At 37.1% G+C, this 26,810-nt stretch overlaps 1 protein-coding gene and 1 pseudogene across 17 annotated transcripts in view; one reads left to right on the top strand and one right to left on the bottom strand.

Moving 5' to 3' along the window:
• Positions 1-19,830, bottom strand: part of LOC101968941 (uncharacterized) — a 283,895-nt gene extending 264,065 nt beyond the window's left edge. For 4 of the 17 annotated variants that reach the window (XR_013434438.1, XR_013434441.1, XR_013434444.1 and 1 more), the window contains exons 1-3: positions 19,469-19,826; positions 1,320-1,467; positions 250-437 (exon numbers count right to left, since the gene is read on the bottom strand). Coding sequence is in view for 3 of the 17 variants with exons in the window: in XM_078038332.1 (XP_077894458.1) it covers positions 19,469-19,592 (124 nt within the window). In the remaining 14 variants the exon portion in view is untranslated. Of the gene's footprint in view, positions 1-249; positions 438-1,319; positions 1,468-14,245; positions 14,309-19,468 lie in introns of all 17 variants that reach the window. The other 13 variants (XR_013434448.1, XR_013434452.1, XR_013434454.1 and 10 more) reach the window with 10 other exon arrangements.
• On the top strand, positions 385-2,549 carry LOC101969227 (G-rich sequence factor 1 pseudogene; annotated as a pseudogene).
• Positions 19,831-26,810: the final 6,980 nt, after the last annotated feature.

The raw sequence follows: 26,810 nt of genomic DNA, 5'->3' as shown, positions 1-26,810 counted from the left end.
CTGATATGCAGATGCTACTTCACAATAAGAGGGGAAGGCACCTAGGTTAGAATAGAGGTACTTTGGATTAGGCAGAAGGAAGTGAAAGGTGGGGAGGGGGTATGGGAGTAGGAAGAATAGAATGAATCGAACATTATTACTCTATGTGCATATATGAGTACACAGCTGGTATAACTCTACAACATGTACAACCAGAAGAAGGAGAAGCTATATTCCATTCATGTATGATGTATGAAAATGCACACTTACTATTCCACAGGCTGACCCACTCCGCCAGGATGCACGCACCAGGCTGACCAACTTGGCACTGCCAGGGTGCGCTTGCAGGACTGCTCAACTTGGCTTTGCCATGCTGCACAGGTGGTCAGCCCGACTTGCTCCACCATGATGCGCATGCTGTACAAAAACTTGAATCCGTCGTGGCAGCATTCAGAGCCCTATGAGAAAAGAAAATCTCCTTATCTCTCATTGGTGAGTGGGAAAACTGGATTCACACCCAAGCATTCTCTGCCTTTGGAGTGCCTGCAGTTAATTCCTCTGACTACCTCTGTGTGGCCATTGTTTTGTGGAGTATATTTTCAGGCTCAGTGAGGGCAGGTTGATGATTATTTGATTCTGTCAGCTCCCAGAAGAGCAGGTATGATGGCTAAATTTCTTACCTGCGAAGATCACTAACTACATTAATCTTAGTCCAGCATTAACATTACTATTAGAGTATTATTTATGAAAAAGCTATTGTTTATTTATCATATGATATTCAATATTTTTATCCTTAACATTTAAACTTAAAATTTTATATGTAATTTGTACTTATATTTTATAAGAAAAAAAAAGCTGTCACTGATTTCTGAATGTGGTTATTGTGTTTATTTCTGCACTATTTATGGTATAAAGTAATGGATTTGAAATGTGCCTCTTTGCGTATATCCAGTCACCAGTTGGGCCTTTATTGCCTAGTGAACTGATTTGGAAAAGGATCTTTATCTGCCTCTGGTGCTCACAGTGAATATGCCCTGTGTCCCAGGCCCTGGATTCCACTTCCCCTCAGCCTCCAGAGTCCAAGGCTGGACTGGGACTATGCTCTGGGGCTATGGCTGTAACTGCAGTGTCTGTAACTGCAGCAGCTGTCAGTGCACACTTTTATTCTGCTGCTGGCTCCTTCCCCTCAGGCATTTAGGTCTGCCTTGGCCTGATGTGGGCCTGCACCCGCCTCGTCCTGCGGTCTCCTCAGCAGCAGCTGCGTCTCCTCCTACCCAGCTCCGCACACTGCTCTGCTACTGGTACCGCAGAGCTACAGCCAGGAATCCAAAACTACCTACCTGGAGGACCTTCTACCACTCTCTGAGTATGAATTGGCCCCATCCGAGTTAGAAGAGCAGGTGGATGATGTTTATCTCATTGGAGCTCAGGGGTGCCTTTGTCATGTACTGTGGAAGATGTGCTTACTTTTTCCTCAGACAACAGAATCTGCAATAGTGAGAATGGAATACATTTCCCTTTAAATAAAGATGGGAAACAAAGGGGTGATGCCTTAATTGAAATGGAGTCAGAGCAGTATGTGCAGAAAGCCTTAGAAAAGCACCATATGTACATGGGTCAGCCATATGTGGAAGTATATGAGATAAATAATGAAGATGTGGATGCCTTAATGAAGAACCTACAGGTCAAGTCATCACCTGTGGTGAATGATGGTGTAGTTCATTTAAGAGGACTTCCTAATAGTTGCAATGAGAAAGACATCATAGACTTTTTTTTTTTTTTTTTGGTGGTGCTGGGGATTGAACCCAGGGCTTTGTGCATGCTAGACAAGCACTCTACCAACGAGTTGTTTCCCCAGCCCCCAATCATAGACTTCTTTGCAGGACTGAATATAGTGGACATTACTTTTGTGATGGACTATAGAGGGAGAAGAAAAACAGGGGAAGCATATGTGCAGTTTGGAGAATCAGAAATGGCCAACCAAGAAATTGGTAACTTTATATAGAGATATTTACAAGCAGAAGGAATGAAGAAGAGAACCCATGTTGGCTATCATAAGGGAAAGAAAATGGCATCTTCTCCTACTGCTAAGTATATAATTGAGCCAGAAATGGTCTTTGAAGAACATGAAGTAAATGAAGACATTCGACCCATGATAGGTTCTGAAAAATTCCTAAGGAGATTTCAGAAAAGCTTCCAGAGGCTGATGATTTTGGAACTACGCCTTCATGGCATTTTGTCCACATGAGAGGATTACCTTTTCAAGCTAATGCCCAAGACATTATAAATTTTTTTGCTCCCCTGAAGCCTGTGAGAATCACCATGGAATACAGTTCTAGTGGAAAGGCTCCTGGAGGAGCTGATGTGCACTTCGATACCCATGAGGATGCTGCTGCAGCTAGGCTCAAGGATAGGTCCCATGTTCACCATTAAGGTCCAAAAGGAAAATAAAACTTCCAGGGACCCCAGATAGTAAAGATGAAGCAAGAAGCATTTCATTTGCACATCTTTCTTGGACATGGGCTATCAAGTTTCTGTTAATTGGCAGCAACTGCAAGAGAAAGGATTTTGGGTTTGGGGTTAATGCTTTTAAGAAAAATTCAACTGAACTGTTGAGAAGGAGAAAGATTCAATTTAGTATTATGAAATAAACCACAAATCTTAAATTTTTGTTTAAACTATTCAGGATCTGATTAAGAAACCATGATTACTTCTTTTTTAATATAATTAAGCAGTTTTTGTTTTTATAGAGGATATGTTATCCATTGTAAAGACTACATATATTTATTCAGTACTATCTTTATAATCTTTTTCTCATTTAAAAAATAATCTGTTCAAGGTTTCGATTTTGCCTATGAGTTGAGAACTCTGATGTAAAGCTTCTTATGAATGAATAATATTTTATTGTAACCAAACACTCACCAAAGAAAGGAAAGGTTTCAGACCTTTAAACCTCTATGGTATGGCAGAATAGTTTTAATTTTAGCTATATTTGATTATTTACATAGGGGTAGCAATTAAAATAAATAAATACCACAGGTTAGTGAGTATAAACGACAAATTGGCAGTTTTATGTCTTTAGAAATAGTTTGACTTTCTAAACCTTGTGATTAAAGACATTTAATATTGGTGCCTGTTTAGGGGGAAGGCTAGTCTCAATTTAAAAGTTGACCCCCCCCTCTCTTTTTTTTTTTTTTGTTTTAGGTAAACCTTAAGGGTGTTTGTTAAATTTTGAAACTGTAAAGTGATTGTCAAAATAGTCCAGACTTGGAGGGACATCAATGACTTCACTTGATTTAAACCAGCTCTAGACAGGAGAAAAATCTGTCTCCTGATTTGATTTTTCAATGCAGTAGCACATCCCATATTTTAGAACAAGTAGGGGTGCCTTGCTTTAAATAAAAATAGCATTTAATGTAAAAAACAAATGCACTCTACTGTCATGTATAACTAATTAGAACAAAAAAACTATGAAAAAAATATTTCAGTAAATCACATTATTTAAGCATTCATCTAACTTACACATATATAAGCAAACACGAAGAGATAAAGAGAGGACAAGTAAAAATGTGTAAAGTCAGACAGTTCAACTTAGGTTCCCTGCAAACAATGAGAATGAAAGAGTAGAATTCCATCCCTTGTTCTTCATTCATTTTTTATAACAGTGGGCCCTGTAGGAGTGAAAGCATTTCAAAGCACTAAATTTGGGTCTTGGTAGTCAAAAAGAGTCTTTGCCTAAGGTGGCCTCAAATATGAATTTACCACTTTGCCTACTACCAAGCTGATGAACTGGTCACTTCCTCCAAAGCTGGAGATTTTAACCTGGCTGTGTTGGACTCACTAAACAACAATTTTCAAAGGAAAATTTGACTAGATGTAATGCTCACATTCTGGGATCAAATTAAAGACTATACCTTGAATACAAGATTAATTTTCCTTGTACATTTTGTTTTATATTAACTATACGATACTGATGAGCAACTGAAAAATTACTAATTCTTAAGAAAGGATTCAAATGCAAGGGATTTTATTTATAAAAAGTCCCAGAACTAAGATATAGGGTTATTTTTTAAAACTGTGCTTGAAATTCTTTTTTAATTGCCTATGTCAAGTTATTATTTAATAACTTGCTTTGAGATGTGGAAATTAATATTTGTACTTCCTTTTACCCTTCCTCATTCCCACTACTTATTATTCATATAACAATTTTGTATTGTCAAGATTTGTATCATTACAGTATGTTCTACAGACAAAATTCTCCATTGTTTTCTGGTCTCTGTTTCCATGGGTTCTACCAATACTCCACACATCATGACATCCTCATTCATCTCTGGATGTCTGAATTTTGTCAACAGTAGATATTTCAGGACTGACTCATTGAAGCCATATAACTTAAAATCTGTTTCACGACTTTCCACTTGAATGACCAAACTACTTGAGATACTGTTTGATACTATTCTAGTATCTTCAGAAACCAATTAGTACTATTAAGAAGACTGAGGCCAAATATATTTTTCCCTGGATAATATTTTCATGTTCTGACCACTGAGTTTTTCTTCCTAAAATTCAATAATTTAACCTACCTATATATTAATGCCAATTATTCTACATTTCACACTTTTTTTCTAAGATAAACTGCCTTTTTAATCTCCAATTTTGTTTTTATTTAGTTGAGAAAGTTGTCTTTTATATATTTGGTCAATGCTTTTCCTATATCTAAAGGTACATAGTAGATGTGCAATAAATACTCTTTGAATGCATAGATATGTTTGAATACTTTTCTGTTCCATTTACTCTGCTGTCTTCTTCTCAAAATCTATTCCATATGTTGATTATGATTTTTCTGTCTTCACTTTGCCTGTTTTTTTAATAATCTTTTAAATATATTTACCCTTTCTGGTTTTTTATCCCCAGGAAGCATATGAAAAGATTTATTATGCTTTATGCTAGAGTACACAAACAAAATGTCCGGGATTTTTGAATTTCAAAATCATAAAATTTAGCATGAAAACATCATTAGTTAAGTGATATTTATACTTAACAACTGGCAAATTGAGGCATTAGAGAAAAGCTGATCTTGATTTTTAAAAAAATTATATATGTCTTTTGCTGGGCACCGTCGCACACACCTATAATCCCAGTGGCTCGGGAGGCTGAGGCAGGAGGATGGCAAGTTCAAAGCCAGCCTCAGCAATGGCGAGGTTCTAAGCAACATAGCGAGACCCTGTCTCTAAATAAAATACAAAAATAAGGCAGGGGATGTGGCTCACTGGCTGAGTGCCCCTGAATTCAATCCCTGGTACAAAAATAATAATTATTAATTAATTAATTAATTAAATGTCTCCTTTGGCAGATAACTGATAGATTGAAGAAAATTTAAGATAAAAATAAGCATCAAATTTCTAACTTAAGTTGATTTATGAATTTCAGATTATGAGTTTTTAGAGCTTACTTAAGAATCCAAACTGTACCTCACCTTTTTTCAAAATCTGTGTGATTCCTAAATTTCCATTTTGCGGTACAAATAATTAAAATTCAGAGAGAGGGGTAAGGGTCTCAAAGACGATGCAATTAAGAAAAGGGGTACAACAGAGACCAGAACACAGCAGGTTATGACAGGTGTGGGCTTGGTTTGAACCAAGGTAACTTACAAGAAAATACAAGGCAGCTGTGGCAGGAAACAGAACCATCAAGGTTTTACTCTTCTTGATCTTCAGTATGTTTGTCAGAATCTCGTTTCACAGTACTTCCAAATGGAATCACACTTTACTCATTTACTGGTACAATCAAGCTCAAAGCACAAACACAAAGCCCTGCTGTTATCCTCTTCAAGCTGCTATCACCTTCATTGTGGTCACCTTCATCTTCATTGCCGTAGTGGTTGTCATCGTCACCCCCTTTGTCATTGTAGTCATCATTGTCGTTGTGGTCCTCGTCACTGTGGTCCTCATCATTGTGTCGTCGTCACCTTCATCGCCGCCCTCCCTATTGCCATGATCATCACCTTTTGAATCTTCATGGGTTTCCTCATCATCTGCACCCGCTTCATCATCCTCTTCTTTCTTAATCTTTTTCTTTTCTTTGATTTTATGATTAAACATCTCAGCCAAGTGTCTCTGGTGAATTTTTTTTTTCCAGGACTTTCATGACAACCTTCATTGCCTAACTTGGCCCATAATGGTTGACCAGGATTTCAGCAATATGTTCACTAAAGGAGGTTTCTTAATATCCCCACTGAGAATATTTTTTTTTCACTTGACAAGAGTAAGTTTACTCCTCAATTCTTCACTACTAGTTTTTGAAGAGAATTTGGCAGGTGCTTATGCACCAATTTGTGAAGAAGTTGACCAGTGTGTCTTGCTCTTATCTTGTGGTTCTCTCCAGCCAAGGGTTGGATGTCAAGGATTGGTGGAGTCGATGCAGGGACATACAAGAAAGCATCTATTCTCGTTGATGTCCTTGGAGCAATGCCCTGTCTTTCCTTTTGGATTTGTGAAATGGCTGTGTTTTCCAAATTTATACTATTCTGTTACTTATAAAGTGTATTTCATTTCTACAACGACTTTATTTTCCTGCAATTCTTCCCTAAGTTCTATTGACATACTATTAACTTCTTGCTTGATGTATTCTTTCTCAGAACTTTTGAACTGTCTTTTAGAGAAAACATTGTAATTTTTAAAAAAATACATAGATTCACTGCCTTCCTATATTTTAGGTAATGCTTTTTTAATCTACTTTTTGTAGTATGTTTATTAATCTACATCTTTAAAGTAAAAACAGTGATTCATCTTTAAACAGGGCTAAGGAATAATGTGAAGGGGAATGATCAAGGGCAATTACCATTGTAAATTCAGTTTGTTGTGGGCACAATCTCACGAAGCCTGTTACTACCTGCAGGTGGGCTGGAGCTCTTGTATGTTAAGCTAACAGTTTAAATTGAAATACAAGGAAAGGGCCATTTGAACACCTTCATTTGCTCTGCAAAGATGCTCATCACCAATGTTCCTTGCTGATAAAATATTTTTTTAAAAAAGAGATTGGAATATACATACATATGTATATATATATCTGTGCTATGGACTCATCCCTCTCAGAAATAGATTAATCTTTTTCCAATCTTCCATAGGAACAAGAGCTCCTAGAGGTATTAATGTCTGCTCAGTGTTGTTCTGCATCACTGTGAAATATTTCCTCCTCCCCAGTGAGATACTGAAATGGTAATGAAGACAGTTGGTGAATAATAAACCCAGGGATAAACAGGGGCAAAAATTAGAAGCAAAAAATTGTATAACTGAGAGGGATTTAGGGAGAGAAAGGGGATGACTCATACTCAAAATTTTGCAGCAGGCAGAGTTAAGTATATAAGAAATTCTAATATTGGGATGTGCAGTTTAAGTACGGCAGAATTTCAGAACTGATCCGCGCCACTAGGCAGACAATAAATTAAGCTCTGATTATACACAGTCATCCTCCCGACTTACATTTCCAGGACCGACATGAAAAAGCCAAAAGCAGAACAAGGATTCAAGTCCCAGGCTTGACTGCTCTGCTCCTCCCCCAGAGCCTACTCCGACTGATCTTGGGAAGCCACAGTGGGTTTCAGAGCAGGAGCTGAGAAGGATGTTAAGGTCCAGGTACAGGCTGGAGATCAAAGGTCCCGAGGGAGGACATGGCTGATGTAGTTGGACAAAGGGCAAGTTCATCGGTGGGAGGACTTCATGCTGTGCTTTGGAGGTCTGATGCAGCTGACAGTAAAGTCCTTTCTACATTGTGAATGTATGAGCAGAGCTCCCCAAGCTCTTCATCCTGCAACTAGTCAAATGGGTCTTAGACACTGTCAGTGAAGGGTCTCTCTTAGAAAAGCTGTCCCCGCCATTGCAAACTACACCAGCTCTCCCTAACTCATTTCAAGAGCCCCCGTGGTCACTTGAAACCACAAGACAGTCCAAACCTTACATATACTGTGATTTTTGCCTTTGGTCTATTTACCTCTGATAAAGTTTAATTTTAAAATTAGAGAGAATAACAAAGAGTTGAACAACCACTGAAAGACATTTTAATAAAAAAAAGAAGTTACTTAAAACTTACGAATCATTTATTTCTAGAATTTTCCATTTAATGTTCTTGGACCAAGCCTAACCACAGAAACTGAAATGGAAAGAAAAGCACCGTGAACTGGGTCCCGACGGAAATTGTAGGTCAGGTCTGCAGTAGGAGGGTCTCTGTGGCTTCTGCTCCCGGGTTCTTTCCTCTTGGGCTGAGAACACGGTTTGCAAGCAGGGATGACTTACAGATGGCAGGCTGGTCCTGTGGCCATTTCATAGTTTCCTTGAACATGACAGGCTGTTCTTTTCCTTGGTTTTCATTCTTTTTATGGCTTCTGATGTGTTTTCAGGAAGAAAAGAGGATTAAAAGTGATTTTACACGGACATATGCTCTGGTATAGATAAGAACCCCAAAAGGCACATGTGATAAAGGTTTGTCCCCAGATTGGTGCTACTGGAGGTTTGTGGAAGCTTTAAGAGGAATGGCCTTGTAAGAGGCCTTTAGGTCACTGGCCATGCCCTCAAGGAGGATAATGGGACCCAGCCCCTTCCTTTTCCACTCCCCATTTGGCTGCCAGTCATCAGGTGAAGAGTTTGGCTCTGCCAGGCACAAAGCCGTGGACAGAAACCTCGAAAGCTCCAAATCAACGTAAACCTTTTCTATTTAAAAGTTGTTCAGCTCAGGTATTTGTTCCAGTGCCAGAAAGTTTACTCACACAACATATTTAACCAGAAAGTTATAGTTTAATTTACTATTGAGCATATTTTGATTGTAATTAAGTGAATGTACAGAGGAAGTTTAATGGTTTAGAGTGTGAAGTCTCAAGTAAATTTAAATCCTGCCTCCATCACTGTGAACTCCTGGATCATTGACTTAATGATTCCTATTTTTCAGTTCCCCTTATGAAAAATAAAGGTAATAGGATATCACTGATCAATTTATTTTTGGGGCATTCCATTAAATGAACATATGCCCTAGAGAATTTCTCTCTCTCTCTCTCTCTCTCTCTCTCTCTCTCTCTCTCTCTCTCTATATATATATATATATATATATATATATATATATATATACTTCCCATCCTTGATTTCTTTCAAAGACTTTTAACATTTTTATGTATAAAGTCTTTATTCTATAACGTACATTAGATGGCCATTTAGTATGCATAGTTGAATATGGGAAACAATGTTCACTTTATGAGCAATTTAAAGAATTTTGAAGAGCAGTTCAAACTGGTAACAATTTTCATTTTATATAGTAACACTAAAACCTACCCTCCATGTAAGGTAGGGGTCCATAAAAAAAATGCATTCAAAGGGTTCTCATGAAGATTAAAGGGAGTAACACCCATCATCACTAAGCAATATGCCCAGTATTCAAATATCATTTTCTCCACCCATCTCCCAGATCTCATTGATGACTAACTCCTCTAACAAGTTCTTCTCTATCAATGGTAGTTGCAAGTCAGAGATCAAAGGAATCAACAGAATCATAGAATATGTTACCTTTTCTACAATCATTTCGGGCACTACTAAGTTTGAATAAGGTTTGAGTGTGTCCCCCAAGGGTTCATGTGTTGGTGGATTAGTCTTTAGTGTAGTGATGTTTTAGAGTTAGTGTGGGCATGTTTTGGAGGTGGGTCCTATTAGGATGTCCTTATGTCATTGAAGTCAGTACTCTTAGGAGTTAAACTAGTTCTCATGGGACCCCCTGGTTAGTTCTCAAAAGAAGGTTGTTATAAAAGAACCAAGACTGATCCCTCTCCCTGTCTTTGACATCCAGTCTCAAGATGTGATCTCTTCTTGCCACTCATGCTTTCACCATTGTGACACAACTGCCATTAGATCCTCACCTGAGCTGAGCTGATGCCTGCATCATGCCCTTAAGTCTCCAGAAGGGTGAGCTAAATAAACCTCTTTTCTTCAAAAGTTAGCCTGCCTCAGGTATTTTGTCACAGTATCAAAATAATACAAACTAAGGCATCTAATGACATCCTTGCTGGAGCCATCTCTTAAACCAACTAAGGAAATTAGCTAAAGACACTTCCCATTAACACTTCACTAGTCATATTTTCTTTTAGTTGAACTTTCATATTATATCTTTAAAAGATGTCTCAAAAATAATTAGGACAGATATCTAAACTCATGTCATCTTAGACATTAGGCATGTTCAAAGTTTCTGTCTAGCAATTTGAAACAATGTCAAGACAATTCAGTTTCTTGATTTCTTTCATATAGCAATCACTTAAATAATTGAAACAAATTATCTAAGTCATATCCTTCCTTATTTATTCATAATTATCCAATCAATTGAAGTACTTTCCTGTACTTTTCAACCATAATATAATAAGTGCTTTAATCAGATAAGTTTAAAGTTTAATCAACTAAGACTTCTATGTCTATGGAAATGTTTTAATAATCTAAATTAAAATCACCTATGATAATTCACTCACTCCTTTCAATGGTTTTTGGTAGTTCCAGGAGCTGAGGTTAACCTTTCATGGCTTGGTGTTGTATTAAGCCAAAATCATTTTTTAAACACAACATAAATTGCATTTTAACATCTCTATAGATTTCCATATTGACAAGAAGAAAGTACAGCAAATTCACTAAGTAAATTTAAACAAAATTGCCTTGTGTTATTAACCATTTCATCTCCATATTTTAAGGATATGAATTTGCTTAAGAATCATCTGACAGACATTCTAGTGCTTCTATTTTGAAGGGCAGGTGGGCTCCATGTCCTTAGAGTCTATACTGAACCAGCTAAGGTAAACAAACTATTTGCACTTTGGAAATGATCCATGCTATTGTTGAAATTCAATTAGTATGTGCACATGCATGTCTGTTACAGAAAAGCAAAAGAATATAACTGGGTAGACAGGTAATTATAAGTAGGTAAATTCTGGACTACTGGGTTATCAGAGGCAAAAATCTACTAAGCCAGAAAAACCTCAGATGATCTTTCAGTTCACAGTAATATCAAATACTATGAATATCAAATACTGTGAACTGATGCTTTTTTCCAATTATACATTCTATTAACATTTGAAAAAAAAATGGCTTTTTGTTTGGTTTGGTTTGGTTTGGTACCAGGGATTAAACCCAGGAGCTCTTCCCCAGCCCTGGAAAATGTATAATAAAACTTTCACACAACCCTATTAAAAATGTATTTACCTCTAAAATTTTAAAATATAGAAAAGTATAAAAAGGATATAATAATAAATATCCTATGATGTCAATATTCAGAGGTGATATACACACATAAATATGTGTATATACATTCAGGTACAAGGACCTAGGCAAATGAATGTTTTTGAATTAGAACTTTACTACTATGTATGCAGTTGCTTATCTGTAGTTCTTCACTCAAAATGATACCTTTCTTTTTCTTTTGTTTTCTTTTATATTGTTATAACAATATAACAAATATATTGTTAACTATATTTCCAAAACATATTTATTGATAGCTATAAAATATTCCTATTAGATGAGAAACTCCGTGAGCATGGGGACTAAATCTAAAGGGTTCGGCTAACAGTAACAAACATACCATAATTTGTTTAATCTTTTCTCTCTTGTTTGATGTTCAGGTAATTTCCAAGTTACCACTGCCATAAATGCTGCCCTGTTATGAGATGAATAAACTTTCCCAGACTCTCCTTTTCTCCAATAGCTGTTTATTTGTTATCTCTCTTCTACCCTCAAAGAAAATTCAATTTTTCTAATAATTCTTTGAGCTTTCATGATACAGAGTAAGAAGGGAAGAGGTGAGGTTGAAGCTGAAGAATAAGAGCTATATTGGCTAGGATTGAAGGAGGAAATTTCTGAGATTTTTGGAGGATAAGATTCGATAATAGTGGTGTTACAGAATAAAATAGGATTAAGAAAAAAAACTATTGCCATGTGGTGTGTAACCTCATCACTGAGTTTTTAAAATGCAAGTACAGAACTGAAGTGGATTCAAGTTTTTTTTTTGTTTTGTTTTGTTTTTTGTCTGCCAATATGCATACCTGAGTATTAGGTAGCTTAACTTTTGAAATAAAGAAAACCCAAATCACTAAGACTTAACACCACTAAAATTGACTTTCCACTCCTGTCTCTGGAGTGGGGTGTACATTGAGTAGACATTATGTGATAATTGGGATACTCAGATCCTTCTATGTGGTGGACTTCCCACAGGGGTCTTTCCACGTTCTACCCAGAGATGAGGAAGCAGAAGAGTATGGAAGAGTCTATGGGAGTTGCGATGGGCCTCTGGAGGTGGCAAAACATCACTTTTGCTCCATTCCAGTGCTAAGAACTCCGTCACATGTTCCTCATGTGAAATTTAAAAATGCAGTTTGTTGAGGCACACTGACAGCCAACTTCTGCTATCATTCCCTATTCTGTAAGGTCTTGGCACAACTGTTATAAGGTGTCAGTGTGTTCCCCTGGCCAAATGAAGGACACAGGGCCCAGGTAAGGCTATTGACATAGCCTTCCTAGATATTTAAATCTTTAGTAAAGTGAAAGAAGGATGGAAGTGAATTGGAGTTGATTCACCCCTGATGGTCATGCCCTGTCAATCTCTTCATTTTTCCCCATAACCTGAATACCTATTTATATAAGAGCTAGACATTCAGCTTTTCCTCCAGACCCATGATATGCCCACATTCTTCAATAAAGTCCTTTTTTTTTTTTTTTTTGCCTAACTTGGCCACAACTATCTTTTGTTACTTTTATGACCAAAGGACCCTAGCTAACATAGGACTTGAAGTATTTTGAAATTATGTTTGGTTGTTATCATCATTCATCAGTGTTTCTCTGCACACAGTATCCCTTTTGGGTAGTGGCTTTGTAAGTTTTACGCAAATAATGTTGAGATAAATTGATTTGTCCACAAACCTTTACTCTTCTTGATTATTTTCTTAGGTCAAATGCTTAGATCAAGCACATTTTATTGTACTGCAATATTAATAATGTACTTAAGCCATTTAATATCAACATAAGATCTTTTCATATGATAAACATTCCACTTCAGCTCTAGAAAATAGTTATTTTGAGCCAGGCTCAGTGACAAAAGCCTCTGATTCCGGCTACTCAGAAGGTGGAAGCAAGGGAATCACAAGTTCAAGGCCAGCCTGAGTGATGAAGTAAAATCCAGCTTCAAAATAAAATTTTAAGAAAGGGTTGGAGTTATAGCTCAGTGGTAAAGAGCACTTGTCTAGCATGTGCCAGGCCCTGGATTTAATCCCTAGTACTGAAATTTTAAAAGAGGGAAAAAGAAAAAAATGTTTTCACTATTCTGAGTAATTCAAACACTAGAACACACCATCTAACTGTTAATGCTAAAGTTAGATGAATGAAGCTAATCATGAATGAACAAACCCCTGTAGAGATTGCAGATGCAGTATAAGCTTTCCTAGAGAGGGATGTCCTTAGCTGAAGGAGAAAGACAAGACTATGTCAATCATTAGTGCAACTGTCTGCTGCTTATTTCACTTGAGGTGCAGTTGGCTCAGATCTGGGTTTCAGTGGAGCCCGCTCCTCCCAACTAACACCCCTCCCATCCTCATCTCTCTCCCTCTACACCGTGTGGTCTCTGAGCCTTCCATAAACCACCAGGGCATACTCAGTTTTGCCCACATAAATTAGTCATGTCTTTATGAAATTGCACATGAGGTCTTGCTGTCACAAGGGGACACCTTCTTTTAGAAGGACTTGCTTGTCTTCTTGGCTTAGGAAAGGAAATAAGAAATTTCGGGATACAGACATTCGTGCTTTTTACTGAGAGAAAAAGCTTTTCTCCGCCTCGCATATTGAGGGTGATTCTTATACAATATTATGTTCAACTATGAAATTGGAATAGCTGTCATCTTTCACCATTTATTTCAGGTGTGACCAACATAGCCCAGGGTTTCTTACTGTCCTATTTGTTGTACTTACTTGAGAAATACATTCTTTATTAAAATATTACCAGTTGCTAAGTATTATTTCGAACCAAAATAGAATACATAGTTAACCCCCCATATGTGCATATGCCACATCTTTAGATACAAACAACTGATATTGCATCAGTACTGAACATGTGCAGATTCTTCCCACAGATCATTATTCTCTAACCACTACAAAATGACACTGTGAAGCATTTACATTGCATTAGGTATTATAACTGATCTAGACAAGATTTACACAAATTATAGGCAAACAAATGCCATTTTATATAAAAAAGACTTGAGCACCTGTAGATTTTTTGGTATCCTTTGGGGTTCCTGGAATCAATCCCTTGTGGATATAATAGATAACTGTATAAAGAAGCACAAACATAAAATTAACCAAAGAAAAAAAAACATTAGCCAAATAATACCAAAGTACAAGCAAACAACCTTAACAAAAATAGGGTGGAGGGGAACCAAGATGGTGAGCTATAGGGAGTCTGCGTTCCTTGTCACTCTGTGAACTGGGATTCAAGCAGTGGGAATAATGTTTCTCTATGAAACATTATTAAAAGATCTCCAACAGCTGCTCCACGCGAGAATCCCAGCCGCCTTATACACACAGGTCCTCCAGCCTCAGCATCTAAGCAGAACCCCAGGTCGCTAGCCCATGAAGGACCCCCGGCCACCTTGCCCAAGCAGGATCCACAGCATCAGCGCCCACACAGGACCCCAGGCTGCTGCTTCCATCTACTAGCCTGGGGCTCCCCTGGTTGCCTCCATGTTGGGAAGCTGCAACTGTTGCCTTAGTCCTCTTCAGGAGAGAAATTGAAGCTGGAGACAATGGACAGAGTCTTGAGACAGCTGCCCTCCACAACACCCTGGAACCCCATCTCTGAAAGCAGCCACCTCCATCTTGGGACACCTTTGTTACCATCTTGGGTTATCCTCGCTACTGGCATCGCCATCTTTAGTTGGGGTAACTCCAAGCTTGGGACACCAGCTTAGGCCTAGAAGCAATATCAAGGTACCTATAGTCTCTCAATCCCCCCCTCTCCCCCACAGGCACTAACCCGGCACAGTGCTTGCAGCTACGGGGGCAGTCCACTGCTCACAAAGCCTTGTCCTGATCTGCCTGATAGAAAACAGCTCTGTGCAACAGGTGAGCAGGCCCCAGAACACAGCCTACAAGACCTCTGGAGAGAGTGGTTCCTGATTGGGAAGTAGAAATGAATGGGGTGAGTGAGATAGTTTAGAGACTAAATTAGAGAACCAGGAATTGCGAGGCCTTCAGGAGATATAAAGAGATAAAACCCACATCACAGGAGTGGGCCCCAAAGGAGATTGTTGGGGTGCAGTCTTCCAACAGGGACCAGAAAGTGCTATACCCTACCTCCAGGAGTTCCACTCCCAAGACCAACCCTCCCACCCTAATAACCTTCACCATCCTGAGGTTGGAGATACCAGCAAACAACAGACAACCCCACCTACTGAATGAGAATGGAAGCAGGAAAAATACCAAACCAACAGAAACAATCCTTTAATTTTCCACTGAGATTTTTTTCTTTTCTTTTCGTTCTCTTTTCCTGCCCTCTCATCCCCAACATTTGTGAAACCAAATACTTTTTCATGCATTAGGCTCTAGAGGCCTGGGATGTTTAAATAGTATATTAAGGTGTATCTTCTTTTATCTTCTATTTTTACATTTTTTTCTTTTTCATAATTTTTATGTTTGTTTGTTGTACTCTTAGAAGATGGAAAGATCTGCCTTGTTCTTGGATAGGCAGAATTAATATTGTCAAAATGACCATACTACCAAAAACACTATTCAGATTTAATGCAATTCCAATCCAAATCCCAGTGACATTCCTTATAGAAATTGAAAAAGCAGTGAGATGAATAGAGAGCCTACATTTTGGGAGCAAATCTTTTCCCCTCACACATCATATAAAGCACTCATCTCTAGGGTATATAAAGAACTCAAAAAGCTAAGCACTGAAAAAACAAATAACCCAATCAACAAAAGGGCCAAGGACCTGAACAGACACTTCTCAGAAGATGATATACAATCAATCAACAAATACATGAAAAAATGTCCAACATCTCTAGCAAATTAGAGAAATGTAATTCAAAACTACTCTGAGATTTCATCTCACTCCAGTCAGAATGGCAGCTATTATGCATACAAACAACAAAAAGTGTTGGCAAGGATGTAGGGGAAAAGGTACACTGGTACATTGCTGCTGGGACTACAAATTGGTGCAGCATATATGGAAAGCAGTATGGAGATTTCTTGGAAAATTGGGAATGGAGCCACAATTTGACCCAGCTATCCCTCTCCTTGGTCTATACCCTAAGGACTTAAAAACAGCATTTAAAGGACTTAAAAACATTGTTTTTTAAGTTTATAAATGTTTATAGCAGCACAATTCACAATGGCTAAACTGTGGAATCAGCCTAGATGTCCTTCAATAGAAGAATGAAAAAAAAATGTGGCATATATACAACATGGAATATTACTCAGCAATAAAAGAGAATAAAATCATGGCATTTGCAAGTAAATGGAAATAATACTAAGTGAAGATAAATAATACTAAGTGAAGATAAATAATACTACGTGAAGTTAGCCAATCCCAAAAAACCAAATGCCGAATGTTTTCTTTGATAAAAGGAGAATGATGCAAAGTGGGATATAGAGAATGAGACCAATAGACAAACTCTAGATAGGACAGAGTGGTTGGAGGGGAAGGGAGGGGGCATGGGCTTATTAATGATGGTGGAATGTAAGGATCATTATTATCCGAAGTACAGGTATGAAGACACGAATTAGTGTGAATACATTTTGTCTACAACCAGAGATATGAAAAAATTGTGCTCTATATGTAGAATTGTAATGCATTCTTCTGTAATAATAAATAAATAAATAAATAAATAAATAAATAAATATGTAAGTGCTTTTAAAATACCACCTCCCAAAAAGGCATGGTAGAACCATTTTATGAGAAAATTTATAAATAAATAATATTTATTTATATAAATTATTTTGCTAAGCCCCTGAGATAAAGGGATATTTCTAAATAAGCGTTACAAATAACGTAATTCCCACATCCAATTAAGCAAACAAAGAAAAGCTACTACTGACAAAACTCACTTATGATGTGAATTTGGTGTTAACATACCTTATATACAAACAGAGATATGATAAATGGTGGTATAAAGGTGTATTAAGAATTGTATGCTGTGGGGAAAAGGGTACTCTTGTACATTGCTGGTGGGACTGCAAACTAGTGCAGCCAATTCGGAAAGCAGTATGGAGATTCCTGGGAAAGCTGGGAATGGAACCACCATTTGACCTAGCTATTGCCCTTCTCGGACTATTCCCTGAAGACCTTAAAAGAGCTTACTACAGGGATACTGCCACATCGAGGTTCATAGCGGCACAATTCACAATTGCTAGACTGTGGAACCAACCCAGATGCCCTTCAATAGATGAATGGATAAAAAAAAAATGTGGCATTTATACACCATGGATTATTACGCAGCACTAAAAAATGACAAAATCATGGATTTTGCAGGGAAATGGATGGCACTAGAGCAGATTATGCTTAGTGAAGCTAGCCAATCCCTAAAAAACAAATACCAAATGTCTTCTTGATATAATGAGAATAACCAGGATCAGAGCAGGGAGGAAGAGCAGGAAGGAAAGATCAACATTAAACAGATACAATAGGTGGGAGGGAAAGGGAGAGAAAAGGGAAATTGCATGGGAATGGAGGGAGACGCTCATTGTTATACTAAATCACACATAAGAGGTTGCGAGGGGAATGGGTAAATAAACAAGGAGAGAAGTGAAATACAGTAGATGGGGTAGAGAGACAAGATGGGAGGGGAGGGGAGGGGGGATAGTAGAGGATAGGAAAGGGAGCAGAATACAACAGTTACTAATAGGGCATTATGTAAAAATGTGGATATGTAACAGATGTGATTCTGCAATCTGTATTTGGGGTAAAAATGGGAGTTCATAACCAACTTGAATCTAATGTATGAAACATGATATGTCAAAAGCTTTGTAATGTTTTGAACAACCAATTAAAAAAAAAGAATTGTATGCAAAAAAAATGAGAGCTCATGCATAATGGCATAATGTTGTGTGAACATACTTTATATACAGAGTTACAAAAAATTATACTGTGAATGGATAAGTATAAGTGTAATGCTCTCCACTATTATCATCTATATAATAAATAAATAAATAAATAAATGGCTTATGAATATTGACCTCCCCAAAAAAATATCCTAGAGAAAACATTAGGAAATAGAATTAAATGACATGCTGAAAGAATATTAGATTGTCAAATATTGTCATCCTAGACTTCAAGTATAATATTATAATAGTAAGTGAATTAACATACTCTCTTAGCTGCCCCGAACAACATTTTATTAATTCGAAATCTATTCCTGATTTAAAGAAAACAAATTGTGATATAGGTTTGAACGGGTACTGCCTAAATATTATTTAAAAATACATTTTGCAAATCTAAGGAAACAATTATATTTAATGAAGAAATAATGGAAGTCTTTCCATTAAAGTCAGAAATAAGATAAGGATGTCTTGCATCATCACAATTATTACATCACAATTACACAATTATTACATCACAATCATTACATCCAAATGAATGCAATTAATTAAGAAAATGAAAGGAGAAACACAAATGGTGGATTCAAAATTATTGTTCCAGCTAGTATAATTTTATATAATTTATACTTTTCTGTGAATATCAGGGGGAAAACACTGAACATTTCTGAAATTATTAAGAATCAGTGTCAAGTGCTGTGGTGTACACCTATAATCCTAGAGGTTCACCGAGGTCTGAGTGAATGTTCATCTACAGGACTTAACATGCAGAGGGAATGTATGTCATTAGCCTGTCAGGATTAAGTGTGTAGTAATTTTACAGTGCTTAGAATTAATCTAGAATTGTTTGCTGTGAATTGATTATGTCTATTGCAGCGCCTAGCATTAAGGATTGCCATTTTCTTGATTAAGAACCTATAGAGTGAAATTGTATTGAGTACTTTGAGTGCAAAAAGCATTGAAAGGGGCAGAAATGCATGGACGTTCTTTATTTCTCCCCTCTACTGCAATAGGGAAAACATATGAGTAAATACGCCTACGGTTGTCTTTTTAAAACCTAAATTAGAAGTACAATACCAAATATCCATCATTAGATGGCATAACAGCACCATTATATATATATATATATATATATATATATATATATATATATATATATATATATATATATATAGCTTTATAGATATAGAATCACAAGGAGAGGTTGAGAAGCCAGAATACAGAAGGTCATTTTCCAAACTACCCCCAACACAGGACCAGGAAAGATGACAAACAGCTTCTCTTTGAGGTCATTTTTTTTAAAAAATCTTACTGGAATTTAATACTGGACTCTCAGAATGGCCTAGGTACACAGAAGGACTGATAGAATAAAATAAAGAAAGGTAACCCACCACGGCACCAGCAATCACAATGCACATACGCGGCGGTCGGTAGAGCGAGACTATGAGCATCCACATTTCGGGCGGCACTGAGGAATATCTTGAAATGAATATTATAAATGAAGATACTCTCCATATAACCGAGTATTCCACCTTTACTTAGCTTTCTTATAAGACGGATGCTGTGCGTCGCTGCGCGGTCACTACGCGGTCACTACGCAGAACACTGTCCGGCGCCATCTTTTCTGCACTTCGCTAAGGCAGCCAGCAAGTGTCTGTCCATTAGGAAATAGCCAGCCATGCGCAGTGTACGCAACAAGCAATACGCAGTGTACGCAACAAGCAATGCGCAGTGTACCAACAAACAAGCAATGCGCAGTGTACGCCGCACGAACAAGCAATACGCAGTGTACGCCACAAGCAACGCGCAGTGAATGCAGGCAAAGTCAAGTGTGTTATAAATAAACAAAAGTGCACGTAAAAGCAGCTTTTTCTTTCACTGTTCTGGGCAAGTTAACACTTAAGGATACCTCTTGTGAAAGGGAGAACTTCTTCTCCCCTTTCTTTTATTATTATTCTAGAGTCTTCTTTAAACTACTTCCAAAGCAGACAAGAAAATAAAGGGTAGTAATATAACATAACATAACAAAAAGAGAGCTCCCACAGAATGGGAGAAAATCTTTATCACAGGCACCTCAGACAGAAACACTCATTTCTAGGAATATATAAAGATCTCAAAATTTAACACCATAAAAATAAATATTCCAATCAATAAATGGGCTAAGGGGCAAAACAGAGACCTCACAGAATAAGAAATACAAACAATCACAAATACATTTAAAAAATGTTCAACATCTCCAGCAATTAGAGAAATGCCAATCAAAACTACTCTAAGATTTCTTTTCACTCCCATAAGAAGGGCAATTACCAAGAATATAAGCAACAATAAATATTGACAAGGATGTGAGGGAAAAAGTACACAGGCATACATTGCTGGTGGGAATGCCAATTGGAGCAACCACTACGGAAAACAGTATAGACATTCCTCAAAAAACCTTGGACTAGAACCACCATTTGATCCAGCTATCTCACTCCTTGCTTTATATCCAAAGGACTTAAAATCAGTATACTACAGTGACACAGCCCCATATAGCAGCTCAATTTACAATAGCTAAACTATGGAAAAACCTAGGTGTCTTCGAACAGCTGAATTGATAAAGAAAATGTGGTATATATATATATATATATATATATATTATATATATCTATATTATATATATATACACACACAAAGGAATATTACTCAGTCTTAAAGAAGAATGAAATTATGGCATTTGCCAATAAACAGATGGCGCTAGAAAATACCATGCTAAATGAAATAAATCATACCCAAAATACCAAAGTTCGAATGTTTTCTGATCCATAATGGGGGTGAAATGTAGGGAAGAATGGAGGACGTTTTAGTTAGGCAGAGGGGAGTGAGGAGAGGGGATGGGACGTGGGAGTGGGAAGGATGGTAGAATGAGACATATTATTACCTATATATCTATATGATTACACAACCCATGTGAATCTGCACCATGTACAGCCAGAGGAATGTACAATGTGTCAAAATGGATTGACTGTCATGTATAACTAATTAGAACAAATTAAAAAATAAATGCTTATAATCTAAAAAACATTTTGAGGGCTGGGGTTGTGGCTCAGAGGTAGAGCATTCTCCTACCATGCATGAGGCACCAGGTTCAATCCTCAGCACCACATAAAAAAATAAAATAAAGATATTATGTCTACCTATAACTAAAAAAATAAATATTAAAAAAAAATTTTTTGAAGTAAATATGACAAAATGATAACATAAGGTTGAATTGGTTTTATTACACTTCATCTTTTTCTATTTGTTTGAAATATCAAATTTAAAAGCTCTGCCTTATTGGGGCTGGAGATTTGGTTCAAGTGGTAGCGTGCTCGCCTGGCATGCATGCGGCCCGGGTTCGATCCTCAGCACCACATACAAACAAAGATGTTGTGTCTGCCAAGAACTAAAAAAATAAATATTAAAAAACAATTCTCTCATTCTCTCTCTCTCTCTCTCTCTCTCTCTCTCTCTCTCTCTCTCTCTCTCTCTCTCCTCCCCCCCCCTCTAAAAAAAAATATTAAAAAAATAAATAAAAGCTCTGCCTTATTCTTTCAAAAGTTCAAATTTGTCTACTAAGATCATTCTAAAATTCTGGTTATAGTCTCTTTTTAAAAGCATATACTTTCCTTTATTGTCTTTACCAATGTTAGACAAATGAAATACCTTTGCATTCTTCTTTATATATATTTGCTATGAGAAAATGAAAATAATAACAGTTTATCTGTCTTTACCAGACAATTTTGTTATAAATTCCATGCCTCACTAGAATTCACATTGTAATCTTTTAAAAACGATTCTCATCCAAAAATCTGTGCTTTGAATTATACAAATGGATGAATGGGAATTAGGCCAAAATTTGCTTTAATTGATTTAATTAGGTAAAGCAGTTATTTCTTTGCAGAGAAAAAGCCAATATTTAAAAGCTTGCTACAATCAAATTCTTAAGAGCCAAGAGAAAAAGCAACAATTGCTGATCCATGCACCCAGAAATAGTTTGAGGTATTAATTTTATCTCAACTTCCAAAACAGAGTGTCAGATTTCAAACAAACCCAGTGATGAGGAAGTTGATAGAAAATTGTGATGAGTCTAAGCATGCTTCTCTGGAACTAGTCCCTTGGGCTGGGCTCATAAAGCAGATGTCCACAAAGACCAGGAGCTGGGGGCAACTGGCCAAATTGCCTTGACTAATCTCAGCTCTTACCTAATTGCCCTCGTTCATTTATGTTTTAAAAAGCTAGGGAACTCCCTCCGTTCTCTGCTGTCTTGTTGGCAGAACAGAGACCTGGCCCTTAGATGGGTTTGGATAACAACATGCTTTCAGTTTTGGAGACCCCTGGGAGGTCTACAAGTAACTAAACAACTCAAAAGACTCACAGAATCCTAGTCAATGAAGGACGGACGCACACACAGGATGAGTCTAGTTACTGTCTCAGCCACCAACACATCACACTGTCTCAAATTTCCATTGACATTTGTGGGGGATTGAGACATAGATCCAGAAAATTGCTTGCCTCAATGTAACTATGTGTTTTGTAAGGAAAGGTTATGGACCATTAGTGTATTTCTTCAAGTGATAAATGGAACACAGGACCCAGCAGTTTTAATGAGAAAAATATAGAAAGGTATATATTATAACAGGGCATTGTATTAGTGTTCTCCAGAAAAGCAGAACAAAAGGACAATCTACTAGTAGTGGGGCAGGCAGAGATAGAACAAGAGCGAGAGCGAGATTGAGAGAGAGAAGATGGAGGAGCAATGCAGAGACATTTTGTATATTTATTTTTTATAAGTAGTTGGGCATGATACCTTTATTTTGTTTATTTATTTTCATGTGGTGCTGAGGATCGAACCCAGGGCCTTGTATGTGTTAGATGAGCACTGTACCGCTGAGCCACAATCCCAGCCCTGGAGAGACTTATTATGAGGAATTAAATCACTCTATTATGGAGGCTGAAAAGTTCAATGATCTCTCATCTGCAACCTGCAGACCCAGGAAAGCTGGTGGTATAGTTCAGTAGAAGTCTAAAAGCCTAAAATCTAGAGGACTGAGGTATCCAATCCAAGAGAAAAAGGCTGATGTCATAGTTCAAGCTGTCAGGCAAAGAGTGAATTCCTCTACCTTTTCAATCTATTCAGCCTCTCAAGGAATTGGATGCTACCATCCATGTGGGGATTCAAATGCTAACTTTATCTGGAAACGTCCTCACAGACACACACAGAAATAATGCCTATACCAAAATTAGGGTACTCTATGGTCTACTCAGGTTGACACATAAAATTAACCATCACAAGCAGGCTGCAAGAGGTCAGGAGAAAATATCAGGAACCAGGTATTTGAAGATGGAGAAACCAAAGTTGAGGGTGGAGAAGTCACTTTAAAATCCATGTATCACATTTCCTTTGCTCCCTGCAGAATTATTTGCGATTTCACCTTGAACTTGGGAGCTCTGTAGTACTTAGTATGAGAGAAGATACGTGGAGGCCCAAAAGTGGGTCTCCTCAGAGTACAGTTGCAAATTTCCAGGTGCACAAGATCAATCAGGAACCATTAAGATGCATTTTGTGGGATATAAGGGAGGAGGCAATGAAAAGTATATCAGCTGAGAAGTCAATTTTTCTACTTACAAGCAAATGTATGGAAAATTGTGATGGGGGTTAAATTACAATAACTTGTGAAGATTACTGGAATAACTGATGAGTAATAATCAATACATGTGAGCTGCTATTAATCATTGCCAATAAAATATTCATACAAATTATATACACACATACATATCATGAATAATCATGAAAATATGAACTTGGCCAATGTCAATATCTCATACTCAATGGTTACTATTGACTAATATTCAATATATGTCATACAAAGATCTAATCTTTGTTTTGATGACAAACATATTGTCTTCTGCTTTGCCATGGGAACAGAAATGTGATACATGGATTTTAATGTGACCCCATTAGAGTTATTATTATTGCCAATATTAATTAGTTACTGTGAGGAGTCACTCAATAATGTGGGGATTTTTCAGCTCTGCACTTGTGAATTTAATATAATTGCTACCTTGACACCCATTTTGGGGACTGACATAAGTTATCTGAACCTCAAAGGTACCGTGTCACCTTTACCCTAATGAAAACTTCTCCTTTTCATGTGGTTGTTTTTCAACTCATTGATCCCAGACCCAACACATTCCACAGCTGTTGGCCACATCAATCCAGTGGTTAACTCTAGAGTCATGTAAGTCATGACTTTAAGCCAGCCCATCCACAAGATCCCTCCCACTGACCTTAACTCCACAAGTTAAGGTAGCCCCACAAGTCCTGTCTATATCCCCAACCAGTGGTTGAGTTCCCTGTTACCTCCAAGCTTCTCATTGTCTCCTATCAATACTCCTAACCTCTCTGGGACCTGTGAGGTACTAATTTGGGTTTCACTTCCTCATTGGCTTTCACCTGATAGATACACCTGAATATAACTACCTGCCCCCCATCAGGGTTTTCCTAAAAAGTGGCTGGCTATCCTGCTTTATAGCTACTCTCAAAAGAAAGACCTCAAGTCCAAGTTAGAAAGATACCATAACAGTAGAAATCACTTAAATATAATTGCATATATATATGCCTTTAAATATCACATTTGTAAGCTATCCAAGGAGATCTGTGGATTATTTTCCTCCTCAAACTTCCTGAACTTTTGGTACCAAAATTTAGAACTGAGTACTAATGTAAAAGAGCTTATGGGAGGCTGTGTATTTTTTTTTTGGCAAAGATACTATAACCATATACAAATGATTTGCATATTATTTCCTATTGATCATGCTTTTCCACACTAATAGCACACACAATGGGGTACATAATTCAAGTTTTCATGATGTTTGGAAACAGCAGTTCTCAATATTTGAAACCCAGAAACCATCTGCACCAGAATCACTGATAGGCTGGTTAGAAGCCCTCTTCACTGTACATCCCACCCCAGGACATAGCAAATGAGAATCTCTTGAAATGGGGCCCAGAAACCTTTACCCTTAACAAGTTTCCTATATAATTCTTATTCAGAGTGAAGTCTGGGAAACACTGGGTTTAAGATATAAGGCCTGGTGTTCACTTGCTGGTTATTTTTCTAATAACAACCTTTGCATTCAAAATCTCTTGGTGACACTATTGAAATTTAAATCTTTTTTGCCTTAAGAACACTTTAATTATCATTCTAAAAATTAAGTACTTTTCAGTGTTTTCAGGTAAGTGTTGTGGATTCGGTGTAACTGAAGATAGCCAAAAGGAAAGTTGCAATTTCTTGCAGGCTGATTCACGATTTTCAGAGCACAGACGGAAGTAGGTAGCTTCTCTGTATTATCGTTGCTCTGGTACAGAGAATTACTCTGCTAGTTCTTAGAAGTGAGCTATTCCTCCCAGGTCCTTGCATTTCCAGTTAGGACATAGTGACCCTTGTCACAGTATGCTAGAAAAGAGCCTTGAAAATTTGGCATTCTGTACAGATAATGATTATGCTTGGTAATTTCTTCCCAGAATAATTATGAGATTTCTCCTAATTCAACAACAGATCATTTTTGGTGAACAATGGTCAATATTTGTTATTTTTTTCTTTTTCTCCATGTTACATTTGCTCAGATCATATTTATTGAAATGTAATTTTATGTCTAAACTTAAAAAGAAAAAATGAGATTTCTATGTTATGTTTTGTACTTCATTTTTTTGTATTTTTCAAATACACAGCTATGTAAAAGATGTTAAAAATGTATTACTTCATCAAAAATATACTGTGGAGCAATGCTATACACAATTCTCCTTTAAATGAATTCAGAAAAAAAAATCACAGCTCTGCTTGAACATGTTCTCATCTGCAAAACAGTAGAGGGTCAGACTGGGTCATCGATGAGAGTCTCTAGCTCTGTGATTCTCTGTGGATAGATTTCTATCTCATTTATCTACAAGTGTGCTATTCACTTTGTAAATAATCCATGACAAAGTTCTATATCTACAGGTGACTTTCTACTGCCTCTCTTTATAGCTCTGAAACACTTCTCCTACTATGAGACTTTGTGGATTTAAAGAATAAAAAGTACTTTAATAGTAGCCTAATCATGATGTAATTAAGAAAGGTAATTTGGTACCCAAAATATTACATAATACATATCAAAGATAAACTGCATATTTCTTACCATCTGCTGCTTCAGACTACCATTCCTGCCTTCCACTAATATGGGTATAATTTCTTCACTTTGTTTTATATAAAGTGAGGAAAACTTAACATGACTAATGTGCAAATCTACTTTTGCTACTTGTCAACTTCTCTCACCATCTCTTTCACATTAGCCATGGTACATGTTGCTTTTACATTTTTATTGATGATCACATCATAACTCTGTTAACTTGTACTACATGAGCAGGCTTTAGTGCACTAGGAACTTAAAAATCAAAGTCTTTTATGTTAATAACTTATTTTTCTTCTCCAGAGAAAGTGTAGACAAGTGTAAGCAAGTTTGAAGTTCCATTCCATTGAATAAACTTCTGTCTCTGGGAGCTACATCTTCTGAGTTGGTTCTCAAAATCTGCACATTTACATATAACATCTAACGAGGTGTTCCTCACGTATGCTTAGAATAAGTAATGACATCACAATATGCATTCCAGTTGGTGTTTTCAAAATGTGCTGACCCTCTGAAAGTCTCCAAATGACTTCTTTGTGTAGTGTTAAG

This window comes from Ictidomys tridecemlineatus, chromosome 1, assembly GCF_052094955.1.
Source record: "Ictidomys tridecemlineatus isolate mIctTri1 chromosome 1, mIctTri1.hap1, whole genome shotgun sequence".
In the NCBI taxonomy this organism is placed as follows: Eukaryota; Metazoa; Chordata; class Mammalia; order Rodentia; family Sciuridae; genus Ictidomys; species Ictidomys tridecemlineatus.
Note: the sequence above shows the minus strand (reverse complement) of the source record. Positions and strands in the feature narration are given on the sequence as shown.